This window comes from Melospiza melodia, chromosome 12, assembly GCF_035770615.1.
Source record: "Melospiza melodia melodia isolate bMelMel2 chromosome 12, bMelMel2.pri, whole genome shotgun sequence".
In the NCBI taxonomy this organism is placed as follows: domain Eukaryota; kingdom Metazoa; phylum Chordata; class Aves; order Passeriformes; family Passerellidae; genus Melospiza; species Melospiza melodia.
In genome coordinates, this window is record NC_086205.1 from 8,247,156 (window position 1) to 8,260,837 (window position 13,682).

General features: G+C 49.0%; 1 protein-coding gene across 1 annotated transcript; it reads right to left on the minus strand.

Moving 5' to 3' along the window:
• Positions 1-8,012: 8,012 nt before the first annotated feature.
• On the minus strand, positions 8,013-11,235 carry A4GNT (alpha-1,4-N-acetylglucosaminyltransferase). The gene is made up of 3 exons (XM_063167399.1): positions 11,047-11,235; positions 9,915-10,364; positions 8,013-8,624 (listed from the first exon to the last, which is right to left on the minus strand). The coding sequence occupies exons 1-3, from the start codon at positions 11,161-11,163 to the stop codon at positions 8,013-8,015; spliced, it is 1,179 nt and encodes a 392-aa protein (XP_063023469.1). The 5' UTR covers positions 11,164-11,235.
• Between the last annotated feature and the right edge of the window lie 2,447 nt (positions 11,236-13,682).

The window sequence follows — 13,682 nt, forward strand, 5'->3', positions numbered from 1 at the left end:
ATGCTATACTAAACTATACTAAACAAATACAGAAAGGATACTTGCACAATGCTAAAAAGATAATAATGAAAAACTGGTGACTCCTTCCAGAGCCCCGACACAGCTTGGCTCTGATTGGTCATTAAGTCAAAACAATTCACATGAAACCAATGAAACACCTCTTGGTAAACAATGACCAAACACATTCTAAAGCAGCAAAACACAGGAGAAGCAAATCAGATAATTATTGTTTTCCTTTTTCTCTGCGGCTTCTGAGCTTTCCAGGAGAAAAATCCTGAGCAAAAGGATTTTTCCAGAAAATACAACAGTGACATGCCACCTTCCTCTTGGCTCAAGGCTCTCAGTTATTTCTGGACTTTCCCAAACTTAGGAGAAGTTTCCCCCACTTTTCCACCAGCATTGGGACTTGGTGTTTGAAGCTCACCAAAAGCACCTTAGGCAGGGAAACTGCTGAGAAACCCAAGAGAAAAGTGATTTTTGCACTTGCTGGCAGCTGAATGAGCAGGCACCTGCCTTGGCACCGGCTTTGCCACGTCGACAGGGCAGAGCAGCTCCTGCTTTCTGCCCTTTTCCTTCCCCTGTTTGCTCTTTGGGGCAGGAATTTGTTCTCCCATTAGTTTTGGATGGTGCCAGCACCAGTGCCCAGCCAGGGTTTCCTGTCAGCCCCTCCATGGAACAAATTCTCACTGCCACCTGGAACTTCTTACAGGTAAAAAGGGGTTTTCTGCCTATTTCTGAACAGTTGTTCAGAAAACTTTCTTTTTTCTTTTTCCAGAGGAATTAAGTTTGTTCCCCTTGTTCTGCTCAGCCTCACTTGGGTGTGTCCTGCTTCCTAATGTTAAAAGCCACCTGGAAATGTGGGAAATAAGGCAGGGTAAGAGTCTGAACCAGAAGTTTTCCAACCCAATTTTTTCCAGTGGGTTGGAAAAGAGAAGCGGAATTGAGTGCCAGTTTTCCTTGTTTATCTTCCCAAATTTCATACTTTGCAGAGACCAAGTTCATAAATTCACTGCTAGAAATGTCCTGAATACAGAGAGAATTAGGAGAATTAGCTTAATTTACACAGATGAGGTCTGGAAGGGGTCAAGCTGACATTGTCCTGTCCACAGTGCAAAGAGTCATCATTGAGGTTGGATTTTCCCACTGATTCCAAAAGGAAAGGAGGGAGGACACAGCAGCTGGGGCTGGGTTTTCTATCCAAGTGAGTTCAGGCCAGGTTCCTCCTGCAGCAGAAAATGAGGCTTTTTCCATCACCTTCTGGAGCTTGGGCAGGGAGGAGAGTGAGGAATGAGGAGAAAGAGGAAAATGAGGAGAAGGAAAGCTGCTAAAGCATCAGGAATCCACAGACGGGTGTGTCCAGTGTGGAGGGCTGCCCCCAGCCTGTGGGATGCCACATCCCATGGGAATTGGGTGGTGCCTATGCCCTAAGGATGCCCAGGGAGAGCTGCCGAGGCTCCTGGCACTATCATCCCCTGGTATTGCTCATTGTTATTGTGTGATGAAGGGAGAGGAGAAATCACACCTGGGAAATGTCATTTATCCTCCTCGGTGGCTGACCAGGCAGGTCCCAACCCTCGGGAGAGCCCCAGCACTGGGGTATTCCCAAAAGGAGAGCCCAGAGCAGCCCTGGGGGATGCGGAGCAGCTGCTGCTCGTTCCTGGTCCTGTGGCACCATCCAGTGGCTGCTGGCAGAGCGCTGCCACCTCCCTGTCCCCACCGTGTGTCCCCTCCCCGGCATCACCGATCCACAGGGAAGGGCTCCGGGTCACTGCTGACAGACATGGAGAGGCAGATTTGCTGGAGAGATCCTAAAAAGCAATTCCAAAAATCAGAGCCAAGAGGGGCAGACACCCTTGCTGCATCAGGACACCACACAGAGACCATTCCTTGACTTCCATGGCTAGAAAATTGTACCCAAATCCTCATTTTTATTTTATTTTGAATTTGCTGATGAATTTATTTCTATTTTTTCCTGTAATTTCATTTTTATTGCAATAAGGAAAAATAAATCTTCCCATTGTTTGTGCCAGGCCTTCCTTGGGTAAAATCTTTGTAATTTTTTTTTTTTTTCTGTGCAAGAAGCAATTTAATTCTGACACTGCCACCACTATAATTACACCATTTTTTAGATTATGTCCTGCTTTAGTGTGTACTTTTGAGCTTCATATTAGGGGATGGAGAGCTCTTTTCACAGAGTAGGGAGATAAACAATTCCTTCTCTAGCTGGGACCTGTCACTGTAGGACACGAAAGAACGCAAGCTCACACCGCTGTTCTTAAGGTGAAAAAAAAAAGGGTAGCTTATTTTCTGACTCTAAAATTTATAGTTTTCTAAAAGTGACAGTGGATTGGAGGGTGACAGTGCCACCTCTCCAATGACACTGGACAAACCAACAGCCCATCAACTTTCTGTTCCTCTATAAAGGAATGCAAAACAATGAGTTATTTACAGAAAGTGTGTGAGAAAGTTCACTACAAGAATGTCAACATCAGAAAACTTTTTAAAAATCTTAAAAAACCAAGGTGACAGGGACCAAGGACAAATGATCCAAATCTCAGGCCCAAGAGCACAAACAACATGGAATGAAGAGAGAAAAACAAGCAGGATGGGACTGCATGGGCTAAAGCTGGAACTGGACAATTAACTCCAATATGCAAATGGAGCAGAATTTATAAAAGTGAGAGACCCTGTGATCAGCTGTCCATTTTGTGACCATTTTGGTTCATCTTGAGTGCAACCCTGGCTGGGCTCTTGTGCTGCCCAAGGTGGATCCATTGAGGCCTTTTAATAAATCCTTTCTTTATTCTTGTACTCTGTCCAGCCTCCGTTCTAGGTCAGCCTTCCCAAGGCATCCCCTCAGGTGGAGCAGAGCAGGGAATTTGTGCTCCTTGGGCTGCTGCTGATGCCTCACCAGAGCCTGGAGTCTCCTGCAGGTCCAAGTGGGAATTCTCTTCACAACCTGAGGCAGATGAGCCTGGCATTGTCATCCCCCAGGATGACAAGGCACAAGCCCTCAGCAGCACCACCCATCTCTCAGAGCATCCTTCGAGCTCCAAGCCCTGTCCAAATGCCAGGGAAGATCCCTGACACCCATCATTTCTCAAGATACAGCCCATGTTTGCTTTAGGAAAGGACTGCTGAAGAGTGGGTTTTGGGAATTTTCAGGCTGTGGGGTATGTGCAGCATTTTCTCATGGGAGGTATTTACAACTTGAAGGGGTTTTGTGACCAGGAATGTCCTGGGGATGTAAAATTTGAGAAGTGAAGGGGGGGTGTGGGTCTGCCTTTGGGCACCTCTGCTGCCTCCCACACTCCCTCAGCATTGCCAAATAACTTCCAGGGAAAGGGGGACATGCCATGCAGTGAAACAAACCCAGGAATGTGTCACGGACATATTTTATGAAAAATCCTTTTGCTAGGAGTTTTTCTCCTGAGAAGCTGAGAGGCCTCAGAAACGAAATGTAAACAATGGTTATCTGCTGCTGTGGAATGCAACAGGTGCATCTGTGATTGGTCTCATGTGGTTGTTTCTAATTAATGGCCAATCACAGTCAGCTGGCTTGGACTGTCTAAGAGTCACGAGCTTTTGATATTCATTCCATTCCTTTCTTTTCCTTTCCTAGCCTTCTGATTAAATACTTTCTTCTATTCTTTTAGTATAGTTTTAACATACCAATATAATATAATATAATATAATATAATATAATATAATATAATATAATATAATATAATATAATATAATATAATATAATATAATATAATATAATATAATATAATATAATATAATATAATATAATATAATATAATATAATATAATATAATATATATTCATCCTTCTGAAACATGGAGTCAATATTCTCATCTCTTCCCTTGTCCTGGGATGCCTGTGAACACCACCACAGGGATGCTCCTTAAAAACATCTCCAGGAAACATTCACGGGGAAAATCATCGAGTCGCTGCTTTTTTCCAGGTGCTTTTGGAGCAGAAGCGCTGCCCTGCTGTGGAGCAGGGGCGGATGGAGCATCCCGGGCTGCCCGTGTCCCTGCAGGCGCTCTGCTCGGTGCTAGGTGGTGGTGTTGCATTGCCGGCAGCTCGGGGATGCTCGCAGGAACAGCCGCTCGATGTTCTTGGCATGGAGAGGGCTGGGACGGTGAATGTCCCCTTGAAATCCCATGCCAGGGCCCTCCACACCCTCAGGGAGAAAGGCTGCTGGGGAGGCAGAGCAGGAGCAGGGAGATGGTTCTGCCCCTGTATTGGGCACTGGTGAGGGCACACCCTGAGCGCTGTGTCCAGTGCTGGCCTCCCAGTTTGGGAAGGATATTGGGACACTCGAGTGCATCCAGAGGAGGAAACGAGGCTGGAGAGGGGCTGGGAACATAAATCCTATGAGGAAGAGCTGAGGGAACTGGGGGTGTTTAGCCATGGGAAGAGGAAGTGCTGGTGATGGAGCTGCCCAGCCAAAGGACCAGGGGGTTCATCCCCCCTGTGCCCCCAGCAGTTCTGCCCAGCACTATGCCATCCCCACTCACAACACCCCCAGCCCAAAGCCAGCTTCATCCTGGTGCTCTGGGGACAGGGATGGACCCAGCTCTGGCACCACGCCTTGGAGAACAACCTCTGACTCTCACCGTCATATTTTCTGAAAAATCCCTTTGCCCAGGATTCTTCTCCTGGGAAGCTGAGAAGCCTCAGAGAAAAGGAAAACAATATTATCTCATTTGCTTCTCCTGTGTTTTGCTGCTTTGGAATGTGTGCTGCTTTGGAGATTTATCCAACATGTGAATTGTTTTCACTTAATAACCAATCAGTGCCAAGCTGTGTTGGACTCTGGAGAGAGAGTCACGAGTTCTCATTAATATCGTTTAGTCTTCTGTAACTATACTTTCTGTATTCTTTAGTATAGTTTAGTTTAGTATTCTTTAATATAATATAGATCATAAAATAATAAATTAGCCTTCTGAGAACATGGAGTCAGATTCATCATTCCTTCTTTTGACGGGGATCTCAGAAAATACCACATCTGCCCTCAAGGCCACTGGATGGAGGATGTCAAAGGGGTCACAATGCTCTCCCTGGGTGTTTGCCAACAGCCATCCCTGGTTTAGGACTGGTTTTATTTTATTTTCTGCCTGCATAAGGGAGCAGAAATCCCCCTTTTCCTTCCCCTGCACTGCAGTGAAGGATCCACAGCAGGCCCTGTTTGTATGCAGATAACCATTGGCATAGCTTGAAGGAGGCAAGGCCATTCCTTTGCTGTGAAACTCACTGGAAATCTCATGGAAATGTCATTCCTTTGGGATCTGGCTGCAATGCCAAGGGACAACTTTGGTTTGTGAGCTGTGCTGGCAGTGGGAGAACTGGAAGTGTCCAGTCCACGGCTCACACAAGGGGAAGCACAGGCAGCTCCTTGTGGGGACTCCATGGCTGTTAGAGAGGGACACAGAGAAGAGACTGTGCTCTGAAGGGATGGAAGTTATGAAAAACGTATCCACATCCAAATTGATTCACTTCAAAATGAGATCATTACCTTCAGCTTTGTTTGCTGAGAGCAGTTGGATCTGTACAGAAACAGACTGGGCATCATGGATCATTTTTTGGTAATTTTTGGCAATTTTTCCTTTCTTTGCAGAATATTATTATGAAATGCATTCAAAACCAGAGCAGAAGAGAGCAGACTGAGCACGGAGATTCCCCAAGAGCTGTGTCCCCTCAGCTGGCCATACCTGAGAGGGGCCAACTCAGAGCTTTTCCTTCCCACACACAATCCCCTGGCCATCAGGTGTCATCCTGTCACACCCCACGTGTCACTCAGACCTGATGACAAGGAAAAGATGCTCTCAACTGGAATTCAAAGAGCTGCTCTGATGGATGATGCCCCGGTGGGTGACTCCTGCTGACATATTCATGTGATACTTTAATGAGTGCCAAATAGATTAAAACATCACTGGATGGGCTTGAAATGGGGCTTGAAATTAGGCTTAGTCTAAACTCAGCAAATATTTTAAGGCTGCTTAGAGTTAAACATCTGCTTAAATGCTCTTAATGAGCCAAGGCCTCTTTTTTATTTTTTCCTCCAATATTATTATTTCACTTGTTTTCTTTTCCTGGGGTGTTCGTGGCCTAGGGCTGCTGCCCAGGATGGGAGCTGAGGCAAATATGGAATGAGAAGGTGGGAATGTGGCAAAGTGGGTTTGCAGCCACCTCTTCCCCTCGCCAGCCAGGGAAGCTCTCTGGATTTTTATTCATCACTGGGATGTCTTCCAAAGGGCAGAAGATGTGCCACCAGGTACAGAGTCTGCTGGTGACAATTTTGGGTTTTCTCACTGGCCACGACAAGACACAACTTCAGTCATTTCTGGTGTTATTTCCCTTGATAATTTAATCATGGAATCCTAAACTGGTTTGGGTTGAAGAGGACCTTAAAGCCCATCCTGTTCCACTCCCTGCGATGGGCAGGAACACTTCCCACTATCCCAGGATGCTCCAAGCCCTGTCCAACCTTGTGGGTTTCTTATGGCCATGGGCACAGTCTCATCCATGCTCAAAGAGTAGATTTAGATGGAATGTTGGGAAGGAATTGCTCCCTGTGAGAGTGGTGAGTTCCTGATTGCCCAGAGAAGCTGTGGCTGCCCTTGGATCCATAAAAATGTCCAAGGCCAGTTGGATGGGGCTTGGAGCAACCTGGGACGGTGGAAGGCGTCCTGAGCTGAGAGCAGACATCCACAAAGCAGATGCTCCCAGAGTTGCCTGGATGTGGGTCCATGTCTATCCACAGGCATCTCCTGGGGGGCACAGCAGGGGTGAGAACATGGGAAAAATATTCCATTGTGTCATGTTCCTGCTCCAACAATCACCAGCACTTGGCTTGGCACCACCTAGCCTTACACTGGAGTGACTTTGGGGGGACACAGGGCAAGGAGGAGCCCCTTGCCCAAACACAGGAGCACACAAACCCTGTGTGCAGAGGGCTCCCTTGTCCTGCTGAACCCCAAATTCTGAGCTGCAGCCGGCTCAGCAGCTGCTGTGTTTGCAGGAGATAGCATTGTGCACACGGCAAACATTGGATGACGGGGACAGATCCCCACCTTTCTGCTCCTGAGTTAAAACCAGCTGTTCAGGGAGACTCAGCAGAGATCTGCAAGCTGGGCTTCTCTTTAGAGAGTCGGGTGGATTGGCATTCTCCTGGGAAAGAGAGAATCTGAAGGGGATTGCTCACTGGGAGCCCTGTTGGGATTAAATGGGATTTTTGCACAGCTGGATGTGGGTGACCACCTCATGTCCATTGGAATCCATTTATTTAAGAGGGATTTGGGAACCTGGAGGACCATCCCTATCCTTCCTTGGTGTCTCAGCATCCCCTTTCCAGGCACACTTTCTACAGCCAGGATTGACCTGGGAGGATGGGGCAGAGCAGCCACTTCCTGGCAAAACACAAAGTAAAAGTGTGGGAGTACAAACCTTTGGAAAATGTGACTCATTTTTCAGGGAGAAGTGAGCTCAGAGGAGTGGTGGTTTATGAACTCTTTTATTTTCATTCTGAAAGTCCCTCTCAAAAACGTAGGGTGTAAAGTCCATGTGAGGAAAACACCAGGGAAAGACACTGGTTTAGGTTTCTCCTCTTTTGCCCCAGAGGCTCCAGTCCAAAGTCTGTTGTGCTTCCAACTTTTCTGACGTGGGAAGCTGCTGCTAGTTCCAAGAAGAGCAGAGACAACATTGCTCCTGGGAGGCCATCCCCCTCTTTTGGAGCTTTTCCCTTGGAGAAGCTTGTGAACAGGCTCAAAGTCTCTCAGATTTGGGAAGGTTTGGTGCATGAGCACCTATCAGGAAACAGAACTGAGGCAAAGGAGTCCTTGGAGGCTACGTCTTACGGATACCCACCACCATCCTCAGCATCCCAAGGGAATAGGAGTGGTGGTTATGGAAAGTTCTTTCTTTCTCCTACAAACCTGGATACCGACCGAGTGGGGATTGTGTTTGGCTGGAATGATCACCCTTCTCCTCCTTACTCCATGTCACTCCACCTCCTCAGGCTCTGGGAGATCCCTGTGCTTGGCATTCTGGATCAGGTCCTCATAGGTGCTGGGGCAGTAGGTTTTGTAGAGGTTCTCAGCCAGGGTGTTGCTGCCGGCCACCACGACCTTGCGGTTGCGGTTCATGAAGTTCCACAGGTGCAGCGCGTAGGAGTGGGTGAAATTTGGGCTTTTATCCCACACCTGGTAGTACCGGCTCCAGGCTGGGTACGGGATGGGGTAGAAACGCTGCGGGTTGAGGAAGGAGATGTTCTGGCAGCTGTGGTCCTCGGTGCCTTGGAAATCCGTCAGGTTGCAGAGCGTTTTGAGCATCCTGGTCATCAGGAAGGGGCCCTGGTTGCCCCAGATGTTGCCGTTGTAATTGAGGACGAAGTTCTCCATGCAGTCCCAGATGAACTTGTGGCGGGCGGGGAAGCCGAAGATGCCATTGCTGGAGAAGCGCGACTTCTGCGCGGCCAGGAAGCTCTGCTGGGGAATGGGCCGGATGGAGATCACATCCGTGTCCATGTAGATGCCCCCGTACTTCCAGATGAGAGCCAGTCTGCTGGCGTCAGAGCTGACGTGCACCCAGTTCTTCTCCTGCTCCGGGACCACCTGCAGAATGGGAAAAGTGAGACTTGATGCCTCAGGCAAGGCATGGATCCAAGCCATCCACGGGGCTGCAAATAGCACCATAAACCCTCAGTGCAAACCCTCATGGCTGCAAATGGCACTGACAGCCCTGGCTGCCTCCAGCCATTGGATTTACTGTGATAAGATAAGGAGCAGAGTGTGACCGTGTTCACAGGGGTCTTAGGATCAGGGAAGAGACGAGGATCTGACTCCATGTTTCAGAAGGCTTGATTTATTATTTTATGATATATATTACATTAAAACTATACTAAAAGAGTAGAAGAAAGGATTTCATCAGAAGGCTGGCTAAGAATAGAATAAGAAAGAATGATAGCAAAGACTTGTGGCTCAGACTCTCTGTCTGAGCCCGCTCACTTGTGATTGGCAATTAATTAGAAACAACCACATGAGACCAATCACAGATGCACCTGTTGCATTCCACAGCAGCAGATAACCATTGTTTACATTTTGTTCCTGAGGCCTCTCAGTTTCTCAGGAGGAAAAATCCTAAGGAAAGGATTTTTCATAAAAGACGTCTGTGACAGCAGAGCAGTGCTTTGTTAGCATTAGCAATGCAGGAATGTTTCCCAGGTGGTTTGATGGCACCTACAGTGTTAACCCAACACCACTGTGAGTCATTCCTGCTATTTCAGAGGGACACAACCCACTTAGCATACTCCCAGATCCCTCCCAGCTCTTTGAACCAGGCTGGAGGCTTTTCATTGGCGTTTGTTGGCATTTGGAGTAATTTTTTCTCAGGATAAGAAAGACTTTGGAGAAAATCTGCCTGCCCTGCCCAAGCAGTTTGACCAAAGCTACTTGTGGGAAGTTTGCCCGAGGAACGTTTTCCAGGGTGGGGCTCACCAGATCCCACCTTGGCTTTGCATGTTGCTGCTATAGAACCTGAAATCTCTCCCCTATCTCTTATCTCCTGTGCGCTTTGTCAGAGTGAGGCAGCTCTATCAAGTGCTCAGGCAGCACATTTTGTTCAACCAGCTTCTGTTGGGGAAGATTATTAAGGCTGTTTTCTCAAAACACGTCTGCAATCTATTTTTACCGATGTTTCCTTTGCCAAAAATCCGATTCTCCAGATAAGGCCGATCACGTACGCCATAAACAGAGAGATGAATACACAGCAGAACGCGGCCAAAATGAATCTGTTCCCAACCAAAACAAACTAATTTCACACAGTCCTGGATTCCTCACTCCTTTTAAAGCCTTTCCCCACCTCTAGTTATAACTGAAGTGTTTTCCACTTTTTTAAACACTCACCTGGTTGTACCACTGGAGCAGGGGCGTCTCCTGGAAGACGGTTTCCATCTGGAGAGGGAAAAGGAAGACATTCTTCATGGAAGACAAGAGGGAGAAGGCTGCGTAGCTGGTGTTCATGTCCAGGGCTGTCTCGTTGGTGAGCCCCCTCATGAAGAGGATGATGGGCCTGTCCTGGTAGATGCGGGCGGCGGATTCCACAGAGCACGACACCAGCGGCGGCGGCTCCAGGCGCTCCGTGGTCTCCAGGAAAATGATGCTTTTGCCAAGGTTCAGCACCTGCTCAGGCGTCAGGTACTGCTGGGCCATGGGCAAGTAGGAGAAGACACAGCTGGACAAGAGGGAGATCTCGTACAAAATGCCCGAGACAAAGCAGAAACAGAGGCATATCTGGATTTTCCTCAACATTCTTTCTTTCCTGGAGCGTTTGGGGGCGTGCCTCCGACATGGGTGCTAAGGAGAGACAAGGAAGAGCAAAAGGAGGAGCCAGTTATTGCTCAGCAGGACTGGGAAATGGAGGGATGAGGCTTTGGACAGTGAAAGGTGAAGGCAGCTTGGTGACAGGACTGGTGACAACCCCTCTGTGCGTACAGAGGGCTCTTCCCCCCAGGATGAAGATCTGGGGTCCCACCTCCTTGGCCACAGCCAGGCAGGGGGAACCAGGAGGGGGCTTGGAGAAGGGATGGGCAGCTGTGTCTCATGGTGCAGGCATGGGCTTGGCAGAGAGGGCAGGACCCAGACAGAGCGGGTGGGAAGGGTCACCACAGCAAAGCAAGGAGCCCCAAGAGCACCCCTGGGGCAGACTGGTGTGGGAAACTGCTCCCAAGCACTGCAGTGCTGTTCCAACACGTGCTTGTCCCAGGGAATCTGTGGAGCCAAATGTGCCCATGGAATTAGGTGCCCAAGGAGGTGCCACAGAGGGAAGGTTGTGATTTCAGTTTGGGGTCTGTCACCCAAAGCTAAAACATCAGCATGCCAAAGGCTTTTTCCCAATCCATCCCATCTGCTAACACTTCAACCATGAGTGATGTGAGGGATTTGTGTCCTGCAGGGATGGAGTCTTGTGATAGGCCAGAGGGAAGCAGATGAGAGTAGAAAGCAGATGGTTTCATACAAGGAAGGAATTATGACCTACCTGGATTATAGTCCTGACAAATCTACATTTCCAGCACCTTTTCTTGCCCTGGCGGTGACTGTTGGACTCCTGCAAAGCCCAGCTCCCTGGTGAGGACACCCAAACCTTCTGGAGCATGCAAAGGGATTTCTGGGGATACCAGGATGCTGCACAGGGGAAAACCAGCTCTGCTGCTGGCTCAGCCTCAGTCCCAGCAAAGGGACGGGATCCACCTAGAAGGACAAAGAAGGGCCATGTTTGGTGAGACCCAAAAGGACAAAGAAGGGCCATGTTTGGTGAGACCCACCTTGTGCCCGGCACAGCTCCCCCTCCCAATCCCAGCAGCACATGAGGCCATACAGCCATGGGGAGTTCCTGCTGGTAAGAGGCAGGATGGAATGGGATCTCCACCACACTGTCTGGTGACACAAGGAAATTCCCTCCTGAAATGACACCTGCTTGCACCTGATTGGCAATGCAGGGACCATTCCAGCCAAGGGGACAGAGCTGGAATGACAACCCAATGTCCAAGAGGCCCTGAAAGTGCTCAGAGCTTGATTGATTGAAGGGAATGGCAGGAAACACAGCTCTGTGTGCTGGGATAATTAATGAGCCTCATTCCATGTCACCCTTCCAGAATACAGATAAGTCTGGAGCAAAGCAAACCCCATGGAAATTCCCTGCCAGTGCTGAACTTGTGCTTGGAGCTGTGGCAGCTCCTGATCCATTTCTCAGAGCTGGATCTCATCAAATTAAATATTAAAGCAGTGACTGTTCCCATCAGTGCTGCTTCCCATGCTGAATAACAGATTTTGTTGTTTTCCATTCCAGCTGCACAGGGTTTCTCATCACATCCTGGGTTCCCAAGACAGCACAGGAGTTTGGGAAGAAATTATTGGGTGTGAGGGTGGGGAGGCCCTGGCACAGGTTGCCCAGAGAAGCTGTGGTTGCCCCTGGATCCCTGGGAGTGCTCAAGGCCAGGTTGGAACAATCTTGGAGAGTGGAAGGTCTCCCTGCCTATAGCAGAGGTGGCCCTGAATGGGCTTTAAGTTGCCCTCCAACCCAAACCTTTCTGGGATTCCATATTCTATGTTAATTTTTCCAATCCCATTCCCAGTTTCTCTTGCTGTCCCTGCACTTTGCTGTGAGTGGCAGCCCCTGGGGCCTCCCTGCAGATATGGAATTTGAGCGGAAGAAGGGAATGGAGAGCAAATATCCGCGGTTTGGAAGGGCCACGTTCCCGAGCCTGCAGATAAGGCAGCCTCGTGGGGCTCAGGTGGAACACACATGTCCAGCCCAGCCCAGCCCAGCCCAGCCCCACAGGGCTCAGGAGACACCAGCACTGACATCAAAATAACTACAGTGCTCAATCTCCACATTTCCTCCCACCTTTCCCACCTGTGTCTTGTTCTCAGACAGGTGCAGTCAATTTACTCTGGTCGTTTGAAAAGAAAACAGAAAGAAAACGTTGCTCCCTGGAAGCTCTGTCACAATCTTGGGTTGGACAGATTTTTAGGCTTCTGGTTGTTGGTTTTTTCCCAGCCCAGAGATTTTCAGGATTCTGGTTGTTGGTTTTTTCCCAGCCCAGAGTAGTTTGGGTTGGTTCCATTTTTCAAGTGCAGGATGAGCTCATTTTGTTCCAAGCCCCTGCCACTGGAGCTCACACCCCTTGGACTCCACGGCCAGGACAGGTCAGGGGGATCCTTCCAATCTAACCTGGGTCATCCCAGTCCTGGGGGGCACCCAGTGGTGCTCCTGTACCCTTCAGACAGGGACAGCTCCCACTATCCCAGGTTGCTCCAAGCCCCATCCAGCCTGGCCTTGGACACTTCCAGGGATCCAGGGGCAGACACAGCTTCTCTGGGCACCCTGTGCCAGGGCCTCATCATCCTCACAGGAAGGAATTCCTTCCCAATATCCCATCTAACCTCTATCAGTTAAAGCCATTCCCCCTGTTCTGCCACTCCATGCCCCTGTAAATCATCCCTGCTGCTCCTCCAGCGCTGACCAGGGACTGGAGCCCCTCTGTTCCTTTTTAAATCTTGATGCCACTCTCCTGAAGCAGAAACCCCTGGCTTTGCTTTGATTAGAGTTGGGACCACGAGGACATTCCCATTACTGGATTCATATTTCTCCTTTGATGGCCGCCAGATCCGATGTCTCAGGTCTTTATGAGCAGCCCAGCGAAGCCGTGCTCGCAATCGTCCTTCAGATTTAAAACAGCCCGGGAGGCATTTTATTTGCAAATTGTGGGCAGAGAATGAGGAGCCACTCCAACACCTCCGTGCTCTGTGCATGACATTGTGACGAGAAACACGCATCTTCATCGGCTCATTCCGGGAAATTGTTTTGCTTGGTTGGTTTTCCAAAACCCCTGTGTGGCGAGTTATGAATTCTCATCACATTTGACCTGGAGGCTGCTGTTATCAAAATGTTCCCTTCCCTGCTCGAGTTAAAAGGACTGCGGAGCTGAATGTTAAAAATAAATCCCGGGCATTGAATAGATTACCCTGCTGAGTGGGATGATTCCGGGCTGCGGCTGCTGCCTTGATGGCCCATCTTGTAAAGAGATTTCTTTTCTTGGGGCAATTTCCGTGTTTCAAGTGCAGCATGAGGACGGCTGGGAGACTGCAAGGGAGATTACTACAGATGCCTGT